This window comes from Rhopalosiphum padi, chromosome 1, assembly GCF_020882245.1.
Source record: "Rhopalosiphum padi isolate XX-2018 chromosome 1, ASM2088224v1, whole genome shotgun sequence".
NCBI lineage: Eukaryota > Metazoa > Arthropoda > Insecta > Hemiptera > Aphididae > Rhopalosiphum > Rhopalosiphum padi.
In genome coordinates this window covers 65,288,619-65,309,015 of record NC_083597.1, presented here as the reverse complement: position 1 = coordinate 65,309,015, position 20,397 = coordinate 65,288,619, and the positions used below count along the sequence as shown (strand labels likewise).

Genomic DNA, 20,397 nt, shown 5'->3' with positions numbered 1-20,397 from the left:
TCTGATCTCAAATATAAATGGGAAATAGGTGTTATTTTGGTCTAAGAAGCATGTCTGGCTCAAAAGTTTTATCAAAAAGTTGAAAAAAATCCAATAAAATGACACTTATAAGACCAAATTAGTGTTGTATGGTTCTGAGGCCTTAATCACAGAGAAAGATGGAGGAAACAAGACTTGCAACGTTTGATCGAAAAATTCTAATAAGAATTTATAGATCATGTATCGATTTCAACACTGGGGAATTGAGGATACGCCGCAACGAAGAATGGAAAAACTTGTTTCAAAAACCAGATATTATTGCAGAAATTACGAAAAATAGATTCATTTGGGCTAATGGTCATGCTTGGAGGAAAGAGGGGTCATTTATTAAAGAAGATCCTGCTGAAAAAGGACCGTTAGGTAGATCGCACTTACGACTTACGAGGAAAGGATCGTATCAAAAAACAGTGGAACCAAATATACATTGGAGACTGAAGAGAAGTTGTAGAGCAGGGGTCAACCAGTCGATCGCGAGATGAATTTGAGTCGATCGCGACACCCTTTCGCATTTTATTGAAATTTTGAATTTTTTACTGAAAACAATTAAAATATATATTTTTTTAAATTTATCTTTGTATATCCCAGCAATAAATAACTATGAAAAACGAGATTATACACAGATATTGAATAAAAGAAGTGTATAACAACATACGCATGTACATATTACATATATTATAATATAATACATAATATATTTTTTGTTTATTGACAACCTTTTTTTTTTTTTGGTCGATCGCGACAACCTAGAAAATCTCGGAGGTCGATCGCAATTCTATTAAAGTTGGCCACCCCTGTTGTAGAGGGAAGTATGGTGCCAAATTTGTTTGAATGGATAGTTATATAGTTATATACTTATATAATATACTTATATTTATGTTAATAGTTTAATACCTACTACCTACTATAGTATACATCAAGGCCGTATCTGGGGGAGGGTTTTGGGGGTTCAACCCCCCCCCCTCCCCCGAAATTATTTTTCAGTTACGGCCTTGGTATACATATTTATATAATAGGTATATAGGATAATTATTTTAATACCTAGTGCAAATACTATCAATTTACTTTATCTAACTTTTGTAAAATGTGACATAGGTACTTAGCACATAACATTATTATGGTACTGTGGCGGGACACGTATAAGCATTTAGCAACCGTGTAATGGCGCTGTGCTCTATGGGGTTCACCAATAGTTGCGATGAAATAAGTAAGTCGTAAAATTCTTTAGTATTTTTTTTTTAATAATTGTAAATGTTTCTAATAAGCGCAAATGACTAAATCTTATCATAGACCACGAATAAAGGTATATCTTAATTCGTGTCATAAACTAACGTGAAGATATTCGGGAACAAATGCACTTTACCTCGCCTCTCACGAATTTCAAAATATTTTTTAAAGGCGTGTTTTTAACACTGATTTCAAAACTGTTTGAATTTTTTTGCGGAAACCGTTATTTTGGAAGTTATAGCCTTCCAAAGTTCGCGACTTATCGTTTGTACTCACATGCGCGCACACTTCTGCTGCGCGGAGCGCCTATAACATATTTCGATTTTTTTTTTTACAGGCACGATTTTAAAATTCAAATTCAATTTTATACTATGGTTTATTGGACTTATACACATATAAATATAACCCAACAGTTGATACAATTAACGGAATGATTCTAGTTTAGCAACCTATAGATTTTTAAATTTTTTTTTCTTCAAAATGTGTGGCTTTTAACGTTTATAGATTGGTGAAATCAAAACTTATCTAACATACTTACTTTTGAAGTTTTTGCACGTAAACATTGACAAACATCATTTTCAATATTCATAATAAATCCTTTCTTAAATTAGCTGAAAATCAGTTTTTTTATTATTATTATATTATTATTTTTTTTTTAATGTACAGTTTTAGATGAAAAAGTTTTAGTGAAGTCAGAATTGTGCTATCTGTCTTATTTTTAGAGTTGCAGGTATTAAAAGTTGCTTAATATATGAAATAATGTAATACAGGTAAACAGGTAGTTACCATTTTATTTTTAAGGCCAATATAAAATATATATATATCGGTAGTTATCAAAATAAGTATCATTAATAATAATAATATTGTGAAAATAACATTTAACATTTTTGCGGCCGTATGGGCAATGCCTATTCGTGTGTTTCAGCACTCGTCGCTCCGCTCCGCGGATATATTAAGCAACTTTTAATACCTGTAACTCTAAAACTAAGCCAGATAGCACAATTCTGACTTCACTAAAACTTTTTTATCTAAAACTACATTAAAAATATATATATATATATTAAAAAAAGCTGATTTTCAGCTAATTTAAGAAAGGATTTATTATGAATTTTGAAAATGGTGTTTGTCAATGTTTACGTGCAAAAATTTCAAAAGTAAGTATGTTAGGTAAGTTTTGATTTCACCAATCTATTAAACGTTAAAACCACACATTTTGAAAAAAAAAACTTAAAAACCGATAGGTTGCTAAACTAGAATAATGCCCAACATATTTTAATAAAATTGTTGTAAAATCGCAAACTTTGGAAGGCTATAACATCCAAAATAATGGTTTCCCCAAAAAATTCAAATAGTTTCGAAATTCTTTTAAAATCTTTAAAAAAAAAATTTCGAAATTCGTGAGAGGCGTGGTAAAGTGCATGCCGATGTTTGCTTTAATTCTAGTAAATCATATCTGAAAAAATACTACTTCGTACACTTGTATATAGAATATAGATTATTAGGTCCTTTCCCCACTAGTCTCGGTCATATCTTTTCTGGTTAAGGGACCATTGTATCAAGGGCGCCAAGGGCGGATACAGTGGTCCTAAACAGGGGGGGGGCAATTTGTAAGATATCAACTAAAAAAAGGTCATAATCTATTAAAAAAAAAAAAAACATTGTTGGAATATATGATACTTTTTTGTGAACGGGGGGGGGGGCAATTGCCCCCATTGCCTACCCCCTGTATCCGCCCTTGCATTGTATTCCTACGGTTCACGCATCCTCGAATTCATATGTGCGATGATCATATTATCTATTATGTGACGTCCGGCTGACGCATCTTCCATACCTAAATCTTTTAGATCATAATTACGCGAAGCTGCATATATACCTATCTGGTAAAAATATCTATAAAAAGCAAATGTTTTGATGTACCTATCCATTTTTTGATGCTTGAAATGTCTGAAATATAGTTGAAAATTTGAAATCACCGCCTCTTTGTATAATGTACCATTTTAGACGCCAATAAGCGGCATAAGCGTATATATTGTGTAATAGCTAGGTGTACAGATATGGATGTAACTAGGATTTAATAGTTACAAGGACTAGTCTTAGAAAACCAAAGTTAAAAATAATTTGAAGGCTAATTGAGGCTAAAAAGTAAAACTTTATAGGGGGCTAAGCCCGCTCTAGACCCCCCCTAGTTACGTCTATTTGTATACAGACGGTACTAGTGATATATTACTAGTTATAAAAGTAGATATATCATATATAAATAAATATTAGGTAAATATATAACGTGCGATTTGTTAGTTGTTACAAGACAAGTATGGTTCACTGAAAAATCCTAATTTGTTAATTGTTATATTGTATGCGGTATTATAATATGACCTATGTACGTTTTAGTGGAGAATATGTTGAGTGAGCTTTGTGGCAGAACGTTTTCTGCTTCAAAAGTTGACCTAATTCTTCAGCAATGGACCACTATAAAGTCATACGACTCATACGTAGGTATTGCCAGTGTGTTTTTGAATCACTACTGAATCGTGCTTAAAAACATTTGGGCACCGATAACTTAAGAATACCTATACTATATATTGCAACAATATTTTAAGTTTACACCGTAGTCGTCATCCGAGTATTTGATGCGTATGTGTGTAATAATAATTATGTGTCTTGGCCGACAACCATAATATTTTGCTTGTGCAGCCATTCGCCATGTAACACAGAATACTCGCCGTTTCTTTGAGAACGCTTTTCGGTCACCGCACCGACGATTATTATTATAGTTTTCTTCCCCTTCTTTGCACGCCACCATCGAACTATCGAAGCACCGTTGCAATGATAACAGTACATTTCGCCATGTTTGTTGTTGTGTGTTCGTTTGATTAGATTTTTCTGTTTATCATTTTCTGCGCGTACAAGTGACTTCTGAATATTTTAGTACCTAGAGACTTTGCGTTAGACTTTTGCGTCCGATTTGCGCCGTTATTATCGTTATGTTTTCCTTGTCGTCAATGTTGTCCGAAATTTAGCTATGGTGCCGCTCGTGTCGTAATAATAACGATCCCAAACGTACGGGTTTCCCTGGAATTGTGTACGTTGTCCCTGGAGGATTTCCACAATGGCGCTAATTGGCCTCGCGCGACCTAAAGCTCTGAGCCAGTCCGACGATTTCATTGAGCTGTGGACATGAACTCTGGTGTTGGTTAGGCAGCTATTAAGACGATTGTTGTTCCGGGTAAGTGCCAAGTATTGGCTATTTGTTATTTTAATTTTCAATTTGTGCTCTTAATTGCGTCATAATTGGGTCAAAACATCGTCCTTGTAGGATTTTCGTCTTCAATCTCTCTGCAGTAATATGGACGAGAAGATTAAACTGGACGACTGCCATCTGGAGCCTGATGCTCCAACAGTAGTCTCTGAAAAGGGTGTGCTGTTAAGGACCAGTGCTAGAGTGTCCAAAAAATTACGTATGACACCAGCGTCTACTTCACCCGGACCCAGTTGTTCTAAAATAGGTTTGTACATAGTATCTTCATCCTGGTCTCGTATGCATATGATTTATTTTTGTGTACATATCACATATCTGTTATAGACTCAAATGATGCTCCTGTTTTCAAGTCTTCCAAAATTAGACGTGAACTTTGGTCAGCAGAAGATACCAATTCTTTTTTTGAAGGCTTAAACGAGTTTGGCAAAGATTTTGAATCTATTCAATGGTTTATGGCAAACCGAGCTAAGCGTAAAGGTTCTTGTGAACAGGCTATTAAAAGTAAAGAACAATTGAGGCACTTTTATTATCGGACATGGCACAAAATTTGCAAATATATTGAATTTCCCAAAGGTAATGACTAATAAATAATAGTATCTTTGACAATTTAATTGTTTAAAATGTATTATTCATATTACTGTATTGTAGAAATGCAAAAAGTAGTGCAAGAGCTATACGGGTTAATTAACTATGGTGAACTTAAACGAAGAATTGGATTTTGTAATGATAAAAATTGGTCAAAATTATATGAAATGATATATCATGGTTCGACTAAAGTCAGGAGTAAAGGAAAATTGTGGAAAGTTAAAACACCACATTGTAGAGCTTTGAGAAAGCTCAACTGTCTTGAAGGTATAATATATTTTTTTTACTGTTTATAATTTGTTCTAATACAATTCACATTTTTTCAGATACAATTGGAGACTTAAAATTGCCGGGAAAAGTTAGTGTTGAATTAAGGCCTCGAGATATGGATACGTGGTCTTTAGTCCAATCACTTGCCATGAACCCTCGCATTAGAGCAACGGTTGAGTTACAGAAACCTTTGTCTATGCTTTTGTCATTTTTAGAAAATAGATGGCAAACTGAAAATCGAAAACTTGTATCCTTTTCCCAATTTGTATTTGATTTTAATTTATTATTGTATACAAAGTAGTTATATTTATTATATCTGTCTAAGTTTTAAATTAAATGTCCTTAAACACTATATTACTAGCGTGAACAAATACACAGAGTTAAAACACTAGAAATTGATCAAGAATCCAAAAGAATTCTAAGAGTTGCTCCAGCAACTGGTGTTAATATTACTCCTATTAGTGTAAATTTTAGTGATATTGAAAATACAAATGTTAGTTTATTAGCTCATAGAAACACACATGGAATTTCTAAAGAATCTGTAGAATCAATTCTTCAAAAGGTAACATCACAATTTTACAATATTATTTTTATTTTTGTGTATTTTAAAAGTTATTTATTTTTTGTTTAAAGTTTCCTTCAACTAAAGTCCAAAAACCATATGTTAAACGGGTGCGCACAGAAACAGTTAATTCTGCATCTGGATCATTTGGAAGTCAAGAAAATAGTTCAACCACATGTTCATCTACAGTATGTCCGATAACAGATGTAACTTACGATGGTGAAAAAGGCTTGGATATTCTAATGGCAAGTCCTCCCAAAAATGATCCGGTTATTTCATCACATGACCAAGAAAAAGAGAAGAAAGAAGAATTTATTGCTAGAGTCAAACAGGGGTGGACACTAGCAAATGTTGAAGCTATTAAAATAGGGGAACTTTATCTCATAGTAATATTATTTTATTAGTACTTAAAAGAACATAATAATAATAAACTCTTTATTTTTCACATTAATAAAATAACTGTTTTCTTTTTAGTGTGGTGGTGAATCTAAAATTCAACTTGAGTATTGGTTTGAAGATTGTGTTGAAGCTACCAGTCAAAATAGACTATCCCAATCGCTCAATAAACTCATTTCTATTGCTCAGTATAATTTAACTTCTTCTAAAGTATGTCTAGGTTCTTAAATATTAACATTGAATGTTTATTTTATTGTTCACTGAATGTAAGCTTATTCTATGTGAAACTTTCAGGGCTGTTCATGCGGATCTGTAAACAACAAACCACATAGTTTGCCAAGACAGACAGAGGTAAATTTTAATCAACCAAATCATGCTAATTAATAATTTTAATAGATAATATCAATTTATAAAATTTGGCTATATTTTTAATTTTAGATTAAAACAGAGGTGGATCAAAATCAACGTGGTGCTTACTCGTTAGTCAGTGGTTGCAAAGTAATGGTTCACCCATCATCAGTATTTAGACGACCTTTGCAGCCAAAACCTTTACATTCAACTGGTTCATTCAAAGCTCAACTTGATGTAAGGTTTTTTATGTACAATTTCAATTATTCATTTAAATTTATAAATAATTATCTTTGCTATTAATTTGAGTATATTTAATGTTTCTTATACCGGTAATATCATACTATTTAATTAAAGCACTCATAATTCCAAAATGTTAATAGTTTTTGAAAATAATTGTTTTACAAAATGTTTGTCCAATAATCCATTCAAAGTTTAAATACTTATAACTCATTAACACACTAATCCAAAATTTGATTATTTACATCAAAGTGCTGAAAATATTCTTTGTTGGAATAAGAAAATAAAAAACACAGGTCTTCATTAAAAGAGTAAAACAATTTAAAGTTGATAGTGATAAAAATAGTAAACAGTATATATTATATTTTTTAGAAATTTTTTTTATAGATTTAAAATAATGTAAAAAAATATTTTCAAAAATCTTAATAATTTTTGAAATAATGAGTGCCTTACATTAAAATTTAATACACTTTTTATAATTAATGATTAACACTTGAACTTTTATTTGCAGAAATTACAACCTAGGTATTGTAATCGAACAGGTCGACCCAGCAATAAACATGTTGGCATTGTTCAAAAACTTCTGCCACTCCAACCAAAGACCAGTTTAACTATTGTGCAAACATCTAATTTTAGGCCTATTGTACCAGTAATTAGTTCTGAACAAAATCAGTTAATGGACGGCAAACAATGTGATATTAACCATGTAGATCAAGCCTCACTTTCTCCAAAAAGTTAGTATAATAGTTTCTTTTATTTAAACTTAGTTAAGGAAAAATAGTAATATGATGTGAATAATTTTGGAATATAATTAATTATGAACTTTCTTAATTTTGTATCTTACCAACTAAGAATTGAACACTTTTCCCCGCAACTTATTCAAATATCCTAAACCACTTTCTAAAATCTTTGTTAGATGGATAGCAAACAACTAACTTGATATTTTTGTTAAAAATATTGATTCATAAAATTAATATTTGATGATTCTACTTAATCTTACTTTCTTGTAGAATTCGATGTTAATTTCTATAAAAGAAATAAACTAGCTACCGACCAAAACCGTTCATTGGCTGCGCATACCCCCATCAAATTTTGTAGTGTCTAATAATAATAGTTTATACATTTTTCTATATATTAAATATAATATCAACAATTTGTATTAAAGTTAAGTAAGAATTAAAAAATATATTATTTACATGAAATGTTTAAAATTTAAAACCATGGATATGTGTGAATGTCAATATACTGATATAGTGTCAATAAACCATGAAACATGGTAAATGGTATTAGATATAGTAAAAGCTCTAAATATTATTTTTTAATTTATTAGAAAAAATGGAATAGGGGAAATTTACTTTAGTACACTTTAAAATTAATGAATAATGAATATTACCAACTATAAGCTAAATCATCCATTGCTGTGTATGACTACATTTAGCTTATTTTGAATCACCCTTTTTGCTTAGTTGTGTGTTATTTTAAATTTATCATACTATTGTAAGCTTATACTTATTGAAAATTGTATTTGTAAAAGTTAAAAATTTTGTATTTTATTTTAAAATACTACATTAGGCTTAATTTATAATTATTATAATATTATTATTTTTTTAGAAGAGTGGAAACCCCCAGATGAAGATATTCCAGATGATGTAAGTATCACATCATCGACTATAAACAGGTTAATGGACATAGCGTTGCCGTCCATGAACGAATTCTCAACTCCAAATTTTTCTGGTCTTTTATCAAACTGTAGTAGTTCAACAACTTCTATTAGCTTAACAACACCATCTACTAGTCCTTCTAGACTTTTGAAGGACGATAGCAATCAATGGCTAAATCCAGATGTATGTCAAACTTTTATTATTTAAAATATGACTAATATATTATTATTATTTTACATAATTATGACTTAGGTCATTTAGTTTTCATTATCTAAATAAAGTTTTAATTTCAGATGGACTTTTCATTAAGTAGTTTCTTAGGTCATCTGGATAAAGAACAAATGGCTGAAACTACAAGAAATGATCAAAAAGTTATTTCAAATGATGTAAGTATAATATTAATTTTAAAAGTTATTTTATATACTTCATGAATATTTTCACATAGCATAGTAATTATTAATTAATAATAACTATTAGTTTATTGTTATGGCCAGTAGCACTTAAATTGTTATCAATTTTATGTTGATCGATATAGTGGATTGTGATACTATGTATTATATATTATGTATTGCTAATAACTAGTTAAGTTTTTTTCACTTTGGTATTGATAAGAACTCTTCAACAAGTAAGCATTGAGAAGATATAAATAATATAATAATATAATTTATATCTTTTTACATTAAATTTTATATACAATAAATACTGAATTATACTTTAGTAAAATCAGTCATGAGTTCATGACTATAATGTAATTTGTTACGAAATAACCCAAGATCTGTTCTATTTACATTTTAATCATTTGTAACTGATATGACTCGCACTAAGTGAATACTCTGGATCGTCAGAGGCACGACTTGATATTCTTGAGAGAAACTTTAATAAGAAATTAAGTCTTGCGATGAGGTGGTGATAACGATGAATATCTAGCAATTGCTCATCAACCATTGAAGTAAATCGATTAATACCCAACAGTGTAATTTCTGGATGAATATTTATGATACCTACACATTCTTGTTATTTGTATGGTTAATATAAACTATGTCATTAATTTAAGTAACTGATATAAGGATATATTATGTAGGTGTCAATCTAGGTATTCCCTGAAAAGACCTCAGAAGAGAGGGTAATATAGAAAACCAAATATTATATTGTGGACTATATGGCCAGTTGAATTACTTACCTTACTGTTTGATAATCAGTAGGAGTGATAATTTATTTTTGTGTCATAAGTAGAGCGCAGATTTTTATGCACTTAAAAGTATCAAAATATGCCATATAATATGCAGTAAAAATCATGAAAATATGAAAGAATTTTTTATTTATTTAAACTTAAATACTTAATAAAAAAAATTTAGGGAATTTTCTGAACTTAATTTATTTTTAAAATTTTATTTATTATTAAAATGAATAATCATATGCATTTCAAGTTTTTCTTCAGTAAAGCTGTGTCATTTATCGCCTTATCTGTTAATATGTTTTTAAAGACTGAGAACAAATGTTCGACGTCAACCGAAGTTATTGGGGCATATTTGAAGCAACTTAGTATTGTCGGGTCTTGATCTTCGAGCTGAATGTTTTCACCTAATAACACTGAATTAATTTTTACGTTGTAATCGATTATTTATCTTATAACGAAATATATATATAAATTATTATTTAGTGACTATGAAATTTGGTTTTAATATTTTACTTGACAAAATATTATTTTATACATTTTTTTAAATGTTTGCTTCAATATGCATTAAATTTTGTTTAAAATTTTTTTCGTGCCGAGTTCGAAATTTGAACCAAACAGTTCGACCCATCACTAATTTGTGGAGATAACTGATAAAATTCCAAAAATATTAAAAGGAAAAAACATGCAATTGCATAGAAATCTGTGCTCTAGTCATAAGTAATGATTCAATTTTTTAGAGCAATAAAAATCTTTAGTTTCTTATTGGTGCTTTAGGTGTAGAGTTAACAATTCCCAGCATTTTTAAAAAAGTAAAAATATTTCCGCAAAATAAATTTTTGAAAAACTGATTTTGGCTCATATTTATAGATGTTTAAAATTTTAGTTTTTATTTACTATATGTTGTTTACATTTTTTCCTCTTCATAAGGCCGACTTCACAATATCAGCCCTTGAAATGGATTATTATTATCTCTAATCCATATTATCTTATTAAACTTTTTTTAAATGTTTTAGATATAAAAATAATCAACATAAAAATTGCCATAACCATTGTATACTAACATATAATAAATTAACAATATAGTAAATGTAATGATTTTTTGTATGTATAAATATATGTTTTATTTAATCCTAAAATCCATTTAGGCCAGGAGGATTCTTCCTTTTTATCCTATCATTAGATATGCTTAATTGTTAAGCCAACACAATAAACAGTAAATATAAATATTTTTATTAATCTAATTTTTTGGTAATAGGTGGAAGCCCAATTTCAGTGTCTTATGAGTGAGAACAGTGTGGATTATACCGCTAAATTTGCAGATTTAGCAGCACAAGTAGCTGCAAGCAATAATAACTGCCAGTAACTTTCATTATTATTTTTAATTATTATATATATTTATTGAATTATAATTTAATATTAAACAATGTTTTGTTATTTAATATAATATTACATTTTTTTTTTTTTGACGTTATGTACAATATAAAATATGAATATTTATTGTTTTATTTATATTATTTAATATCTTTATGTTATACAACTACATAATGTTGTTAAATTTTTTTAACTTATTATATTATGTTGACAAAATAAAGTTGTGTTCTTTGTAATATAATATTGAAACAAATTTTATAACATTTTTTTTAATGTTTAAGACTTTAAATTTTATTCTAAATTTAAACTATTCAGTACCATAAATGATAATCTCACATAGCTACACTAATAAATGAATAAGAAATTCAGTGAATTTGGTTGGTAATAAATACATTTTAACAAGATAAAGGAAATATTAAACAATAGTAAAGTTATTTTTTAAATTGTATAAATAATATTCAAATAACAGTTATATTTTAAGTAAAATACAATTTACATTCATATATATTGCAGAAAAATATAGAAATTATTTTTCTATAAAAAATATTGCAAAGCATATTTTTATTAGTACATTATTGGTGCAAAATATTAATAATAATAATTAATATGTAAAAAGCAAGAAAATTAATTTGAAAAAATGTTGCACTAATTAAAAAAAAAAAAATGAACAAAATTATGAGTATTAAAATATTTTGATTATATGAAAAAATGGACATTTATTTTATATATTAATTCGGTTTGGATGTATGTTTTCTTTACTTAATACTTTTGACTAATTAACATAAATCATCACTGACACTTTTATTAAATAAATTGTTTACATATTAATATTTTAAAAATATTTACACTTATAATAGCATTTAAAATTCCATTTATCTCCAAAAATATTATTGGTAGTTTTCTAAATCTTTGTTTTTATGGTTTATTTAAAAGATACAGTTCATATATAATTGATACGAAACATTGGAAATATTTTTAGGTATTATTTATACTTATATAGTACACTGAATAACTAAAAATTCAAATACATAGATTATGTTAAAAATATCTCATTTCCAAATATTAAGAATAAAATAACCTTTCTTTTTAAATTTATTCTATCTTTATATTCAAAAATACAAAACGTGATAATTTGCAATTAAAAAAATTATAATAATATTTATTTTTGAATTTTACAAAAATTGGTTTGGGTAAGTAATAATCTTGTAAATATTTGTATAATTAATATAAATTTATCGTATATTATATTCTAGAAAAAAACGATGAAACAATCAAATTATCAAATTTATATTATAATGTCGAATACACAAATATTTTGATTTACAAATAGGAATGCATAAGTCATAATAAATTGAATGTGTTTTTTTGAAAAAGATTAACATGTACATAATATAATTAACATTAAAATAACAATAACAGCACAAAATAAAATGATAAAATATTAGTATTATTTATAAATATTTGTAAAATAATCTACTAATATATATATATATGTATAAACTACTATAAAATTAATAACTAATGTGTTGTATATGTTGATGGAATTTCAGTTGATATATATACTATTAGTGTAGGGACTAGACACATTAAATTTTTTTAGTAATATAATCCAATTATATATGTCGACTGATTTTCATTTGATTTATTAATTAAAGCAAGTGAAAAGTAATATTAGGTTTAGTACTCATTATAGGTATGTATCTGGTACCTTTTAATAATGCTGCCAAATTGCTGACTTGGCACTCATATATTATTATGTAAAATCTTAATTGTTTAACAAACATTTAATCAACCAATTGAAGTAAAGAATTAACAGTAAGATCTTTGTTACCGTTGTTGGCTTCAAAAACAGTTTTCACTGTTTCTTTATCCATATTTGGGAACATGTCTTGAATCTACAAAAGAAAAATAATATGAAATATTTATTTTATTTTTAAATTATATGATTAATTTACTTGTTTTAAGTCTTCTGCACTAAGAGTTGGTACTTGTGGTGCTGAAGGTTGAATATAAATAGGAGTTAAACTGGCACTTGAATTATTGAATTTTGGCATTTGTGGTAACATCATAACTGAACTTGTTAAGCCCAAACTAGGAGGAGTCTTAAATTTAATAAAAAAATATAATTAATATATAATCTTTGAAAAAAAATATAACATTAGGTACAGAATTGTAATTTTCATAAAAAAAAAATGAATACTTACTCCAAAACTTATAATTATATTAATAGTTCCTTCGTTATTTGGCCCTTGTTTACCGGTAAGATTATACCACTGTTCAATCGTAACCCCTTTATAAATTTGATTGGGTATTGGTATTGTTGTCCAAGCAATAAGTTCATCCATTTTGAAAGAACATTCATCAAATATTTCTACATTAATTTGATTAACACCTTCTTGTGGAAGTCTAAAAATTTACAATTCTTTTATAATTTACAAAAATCTGAATACATTTTCTTTTAAATTATTTAGCACTAAAACTTTAATTACGTTTGAACAGTTTTATGCCATTTAGGAGTTTTACCACCATTAGGATCTGTTTGTGTTTCATATACACAATGTCCAATTCTAAGACGTACATATGGATCCATTCTGGTTAAACCATAGTTTTTTACTAGGCGTGCTTGTACAATTGTAATATTTAATCTATTTCTATCACGGTCTCCTTGCACACAAGATAATGCTTGTTGTAGAGCCATAGCAGCTTGTTGGTCCGCAGCCTCTTGTTGTAATCTGTTAGTAGAATCATCTACAGAAACCACGTCAAGGCGTAAAAAGTCTTTAGGTAAATCACCAACATATACCTACAAATGTAAATATTATTATAAATTTAAATTATTTTTATAAGAGATAACTACATAAGTTATAATTGGTTAATATTTTAATTGTGCAGATTAAGAGAAATATTTTTTCACATCTATATTATTATTATCTTTATAGAATATTAGTAGAACAATTAATATAATTAACAGTAATAATAATATAAACAACATATTTAGGGTTATTTAGTCTGTGATGCAGTTGTGAGTTTCAAATGGTTTATAGCATAAAAATGAAATCTGAGATAGAAGATACCAGTAAACAGTGAATTTGTTACATTAAAATACAGAACTAGATTTATGTACTTATATAGTTATATCATATCTATAACTTTTATACTTATGTCATTTGGACTACTATCGTTCAAAAACGTTTTCCAAGGTATCACCCACTTAAATTTGATATTACATTTACAATACTTATATATAGACTTGCCATTTATCCCAGTTTTAAAGAAATTTAGTTTGTTTCAGTTTATAGAAGCTGAGAGAAAATAATATTTAACATAGAATAATATTGTACACTGTGTCATTATATAAAAATTGTACTAAAATATTACTAAAAAATAATAATCAGAATATATTTATTTCCATATGAGCGTTATATATATATATAAAGGTTATTCAATATCATGTCTCTAAGTTCAGGGTTTAAAAATCTGGAAACCCTACTTATATACAGTGATCGACGACCTTTTGAATATAACTTATAATTAATAAATTTTAATATATTTGTATATATATAATACATAGTTTATATTATACATCAAGCCAGTTTCATGATGTATAATATATTTTCACAGAATTTTATGTTTTAATGTACAAACCCTTTAAGGTAGATATTCTATGAATAATTTAAACAGGCATTAATAATTATTCGTAATAGAGAGTAAAAGGATATTTACATTTTTTTAAAACAATATGTGTTTATGCATAATATATTACAGTGGCAAATGCTGACTGATGTATGGGCATGCTCATTTATCATGATGTATTATATAGTGGAACCTCGATTATCCGGGATAATGGCGGGGAGGGGGTCACACGGATAAATGAAAACCACGGTTAATCGAGACTATTTATAATAATGTAATTTTTTATTTAATTATAATTATAAATACATACATACATATAATTTTATAATAAAGCAATTTTGAAATTTTTTATTTAATCATAGTTAGAAATATATACAGTAATGTTATACATCTACAGTCCATACTTATTTATAAATTTTCAGAAGAGTAAGCACGGTTAATCGAGGATCTACTGTAGTTCTATTTAATTTATTATTAATAAATAATACACAAATTTGTATTCATTTATAAATAAGCTTTAAATTTAATATACATACAATAGCACTTACTTAAATAATACTTTAATAATTGTAATTGAGACCTGACTCTTTTAACTAAAATAAGTTACCTTCACATGTTTTTTATTTATAAATAAAATCAATTCTTCTTTCTTTTTCAACAAATTTTCCGTTACATTATCGTAGAAAAACAAAGAAAAATTGTCATATACTCGTAGACTTAAATTTTATAAATTACGACATTGATGATGTGTAACAGAATGAGCATGCCCTGGGTGATTAATACTGCGGCTGCTAGTTAGTGGAGGTGGTCTCCGAATAAATGGTATTTTATAGCGATAACAAGCGTCGAGCTTGCGCACACATCTATCATATGCCCTGTCATTAAATGTGACAATAAAAATAAACACAGATAAGTATAACAGAAATAAATGACATTATTGTAATACATTATATTTCTTTAAAGTAATATATTATTGATAACAAAATAATTTTTGTATTTTGGTTAATAACGTTTTTATTCCTAAACATGCGGCGCATGCTGAGCATGTCTGGAGAATTTGGCACTGATATATTAACATATAGTCTATAAATAATAATAAGACATTGATGCAAATAGAAGATAGTTATTGTGTTAGTTAACAAATTAAAATACAATGTTGATGAATGATAATAACCACCATACATATTTTACCAAAGATATTGGTTTTGACAATGACATATGCATTCCTGAATTAACCAATTTAAATACTAATTAATATAAAAATTAATTATATTTCTGCTATTGAAATGTCTGAAAATTACTGAATTTAAACAATCTAACATAATAATTTTAAAACTGTAATTTAATTTGTGTTATAAAGAATAAATATATATAATGCTAAAAAAATGTTATAAAAAAGTTCCATCATACACGTTAAGTATACTAACAAACTTTACTTTTATTCTCATTTTAGATTATTGTTTTTCTTTTGTCTTTAGAAATTTATGATTGTATATTACGAATGATTATATAGGTAACCATTAATATTATTACATTTTAAGGAATTATAAATACTGAGTTGAACATTTTGAAATTACATGTATTAATAGATATGAAACTATATACAATAAATGGATAGGATAAATTAATATAATATACAAAACAATTAGCACAATATCAAACAATACAGTACTTGAAAGTAGATTTTAATAAAATAAATACATAAAAATGTTATGTATATTGGATTATTAGATATTAAATTACCATTTTTCGTCTCTCATCGTTAACTCTGGCAGTTACCGATTCCATAGTTTAAAATTCGTTATACAACACGGACACGTATTCAATTTGTCAAATTGCCAAAAATATCAAAAACCACTATTGAAATAAAAATGTACACAAATGTTCATTTGATGTTTGTGTAATGTTCTTCTATTTGTTTTTGTCGACAACACTTAATTCACAATTGCGTATTTGAGTTCACTGTATTTGTGTTAGTGTTGCTAAAAAAAATATAGAATAACAGTTACAACTATAACTATAGTAGTAGTAAAGTATAAAATTAATTATTATATTAGTCACGTAAATAGTAAATACTAAATACCTATGAAAAATTACAAACGTTATCACGCGAAAATATTTAAATAACTTTTCTATGAACAGCACTCAATCATGATAAAGACAAAGAGTAAGAATAATAAAAGATAAGAGAAGATAAATTATAATAATCATTTATATCATAGAACATTCTATCTAGAATAAATATTCTATTCTATATTCTATTTTATTCTATGTATCTGTGCAAAATATATTGTTCTATGTAAGGTACTAAGGTGGATTGGTATTCAATTTATTGAATCCACCTTGGTGGCTTGGTCCATGATAATAACAGCGATAATATTCAAGGTTTATAGATTATACAGGTTGCCTCATACCGATAGTTCGTTAAAAGTGGAAGTGGAGGAACTTGTGCCGTGACGTCACCCGTCGTACAAAATTGTATGCTTGCTATAGCACGTATAATGTTTATATGCTTTTTTACAGGCTTGTTTACACATTTTTCCTGGTACAAAAAATAAAAAATTGTATTATTGAGATTTTGTTGTTTTATATAATAGATTAGTTTGTTTTAATGGCAACCTCGAAATATAAAGGTGGTTAATGTTGTGCCTTGTGCAGTTGCCGTATACAATAACGCCAATAACTATTTACTATCCAGGGCCCAGGCAAAACCAAACATACTGGTAGAACCGATTTGTCTTTTCACTAATGTGATGTACATTTTTTAACTATACAAGATGTATCATGAACTATGAAGTCTGATAAGTTTTTGTACAAAAAATAAATAATTCAAAATCGCTAATTTATAATCATATTAAAAAAAATAGTTGTAACTTTTACAGTATTTAATTTGAGTAATCCATTTGTGACCTATGAATGTATAAATATTCGTTCAACTTTCCACTTCAGTGCTATTTATTAAAACCTAAAGTAAAAAGTGGTTATCGCTCTGCTGTATAGTAGAGATGGAGAGTAGGTCACTATAATGGATGTATTAAATTTGAATGCAACGACTGGTATTATTGTACACGAAAAACGATTCTGAACGGAGATGATTTGTCAGTCAATGATAATTAGTAGGATATATTATATTATTAACTATATTTAAATTGTAATATATCGTTATTTTACGCGATTTCGTAAAAAACTAAATTTCATACGCTCATAAAACTTTTTCTATATTGATGCTGGAATTTTTTTTCACAGTTACTTGAAGGAAAACTTATGGATAACCTTGTATTGAGTTTTTTAACCTTAGGTATAAATCACAAAAATTTTATGAATTTTCAACTTCAAAATTCCTTGCAAATGTTGGCGATTTTGATATATTTAATAAATATTTGAACTTCAAATGCTTAAAAACAAAAATTGTGACTAACGATTTATAATTTTTTTTTTACTACGATAAGTACAATTTATAATAAGCCTTGTATTAAATTTTAAGGAATTTTTGGAAAGCAAAATTTTTTTTATCGGCATTTCAAGAAAAAAAACTTTAAAAAGTCGAAAATTTCAATTGTCTATAAGTAACTTAAAAAAAGTCAAAATATTTTGAAAATTTAATCGTAAATAGATAACTATAATATAAACATTTGGTGAAAATTTCAAGTATTTACAATGATTCGTTTTTGAGTTACAGCAAAATAAAAATATTGATTTTGTCAAAAAGTGGTCATGCGTAAAAATTCCCGTTTTTCCGTTATTTTTTCCCGACGCTTTTGAAAACAACTGGAATTTTTTACTTTTGACCCCATCAAAGTACCAACTAGATGAATTTTCCTATTCAAAGAGGGGCTGAAGTAAAAAATCGAAGCACTATTACTACTCCAAAACGTGATGACAGACACAAAAACAAAAAAAAACACATAATTGAAAAATCAATACATTCCATCACTCCGTTCAGAATTTAAAATACAAGTAAAATATGTGTGTCATTTTTCTTATTTTAAACCTAATTTTAATTGTACACCATATTATGTTACATAATACTGAAATTAAGCATAACTATACTGATAAGATAAAATAATATTAATTACGTGGATTGTCAGTCATCATATATATATATATATTGATACCTCCAAAGTGGAATCATTAGATAATTATTACTTTATTATTATATTATATTTACATTTTTTAAATATTTATCCGTTAAATATATTACACTACAATGCAAATGTATTATTCATAGAAACATTTACGATTAAAATATTTATATTTTTAATAATTTATAATTTAAAGTTATTACTTATAAGTAATACTGTGACCTGGAACTAAATATACCTACTATTTTGAAGAAATCTAGTTTTCCTAAATAGATAATATATATCGTAATCGTGTATTGCTGTAATACACTTTCCTTTTATTTGTAAAAACAAAATTACTTAATATATTATGAATGGTACTAGTGGTAGTGTTTTATTATTGATATAATATTTGTGTTCAATTTGGTGTTAAGAGGACTCAACACTCACACGTTTTGCTTTGTCTTATAAATGCGTAACAGCAAATTTACGCTCAGCAGGTCACGTTTAGCTCCGTCAGTTTAAAAATTAGAGTGAATCGACCTATTATTAAACTTGATGGTGAGAACATTATCTGTATTCGTATGTTGGTTTTTTTACGATAGATAAATTTTTTAGCAAGTTATGCAAATAAATATAACGTAAATTAAAAATACTCATAACTCATTTAAAAACTAATTTCCAACAAATTACTCAAAAAAGAAGAACAAAACCCCTACTTCAAATCACAAGCTTAAAAAACCTAAAAAACTGATGACCTAATTGTAGCCATTTATAATTATTAATATTATACTTTTGTACAATAATAATATATTACAGGCACGTACACAAAAAAAATTTCGCGGGGAGTTTATAAAATTTAGCAATACAAATTGTGCCACAACATAATAAAATAATTTTTTCCTCGTTAATCAAAATTATTTCGTTTGAACCTCCCCCCCCCTGTATACGTGCCAGATATATTATACTATATTTGTACACTTAATTTTACAATTTGCAAAAAAAAATATATAGTACTTATAGTAATAATAATAATATGCTAATATATAGCACTATATTTTAGTACATAGTATAAGAAAGTGTAAGGTGTAATATTAACAATTTAAGTTAACCATGAAATGTTGTTAAAAAAATATTTCTATTTTTGAATAAATTTAGTAAAATTCTTAAATTAACTAACTTATGGTTATTATTACTTATTATACTTATTGGTTAATTTCACCTCACAGAAAATATGCATATCTTTCATTAATGATAAATAAGGAATATTACGATTAGTTTTGTACAAAAATGGTGCAGTTGGATTTCAGGGCTGATTATATACTGACATTCTGTAATATTAGTAGCTACTATCTACTTACAAATTGACGAAGATTTCAGGGTAATAACAATAAATGGCAAATGCATAACTTTTATTCATTCAAATAAGTGTTAAACCTTTGCCATACAAGTATACAACACCGACATAGTAATATATCGTATTAATATAGTGAAAAAACTACTAAAAAATACAAAAGGACGAAAAATAATACAGATCGCCATTCGCCATGCAAAACAATGCACCAAAATGTGTA

At 27.3% G+C, this 20,397-nt stretch overlaps 2 protein-coding genes across 5 annotated transcripts; one reads left to right on the top strand and one right to left on the bottom strand.

The window, feature by feature from the left end:
• Positions 1-4,071: 4,071 nt before the first annotated feature.
• On the top strand, positions 4,072-11,337 carry LOC132924124 (protein cramped). Its single transcript, XM_060988236.1, has 14 exons — positions 4,072-4,486; positions 4,577-4,766; positions 4,844-5,092; positions 5,168-5,371; positions 5,431-5,621; positions 5,736-5,936; positions 6,008-6,322; positions 6,411-6,542; positions 6,627-6,683; positions 6,771-6,917; positions 7,432-7,654; positions 8,532-8,764; positions 8,875-8,967; positions 11,014-11,337. The coding sequence occupies exons 2-14, from the start codon at positions 4,607-4,609 to the stop codon at positions 11,119-11,121; spliced, it is 2,313 nt and encodes a 770-aa protein (XP_060844219.1). The 5' UTR covers positions 4,072-4,486; positions 4,577-4,606; the 3' UTR covers positions 11,122-11,337.
• A 246-nt stretch (positions 11,338-11,583) lies between these two features.
• LOC132924131 (toll-interacting protein-like) lies at positions 11,584-20,342 on the bottom strand. Of its 4 annotated transcripts, XM_060988264.1 has the most exons (7): positions 20,185-20,342; positions 17,177-17,304; positions 16,506-16,744; positions 13,619-13,932; positions 13,334-13,535; positions 13,085-13,231; positions 11,584-13,024 (listed from the first exon to the last, which is right to left on the bottom strand). In XM_060988264.1, exons 3-7 carry the CDS (start codon positions 16,548-16,550, stop codon positions 12,914-12,916), a joined length of 819 nt encoding a protein of 272 aa, XP_060844247.1. In that variant the 5' UTR covers positions 16,551-16,744; positions 17,177-17,304; positions 20,185-20,342; the 3' UTR covers positions 11,584-12,913. The 4 variants fall into 4 exon arrangements, with proteins under 4 accessions (XP_060844247.1, XP_060844256.1, XP_060844240.1 ...); XM_060988273.1 differs by lacking the exon at positions 17,177-17,304; XM_060988257.1 differs by lacking the exons at positions 17,177-17,304; positions 20,185-20,342 and adding an exon at positions 16,846-16,971.
• Between the last annotated feature and the right edge of the window lie 55 nt (positions 20,343-20,397).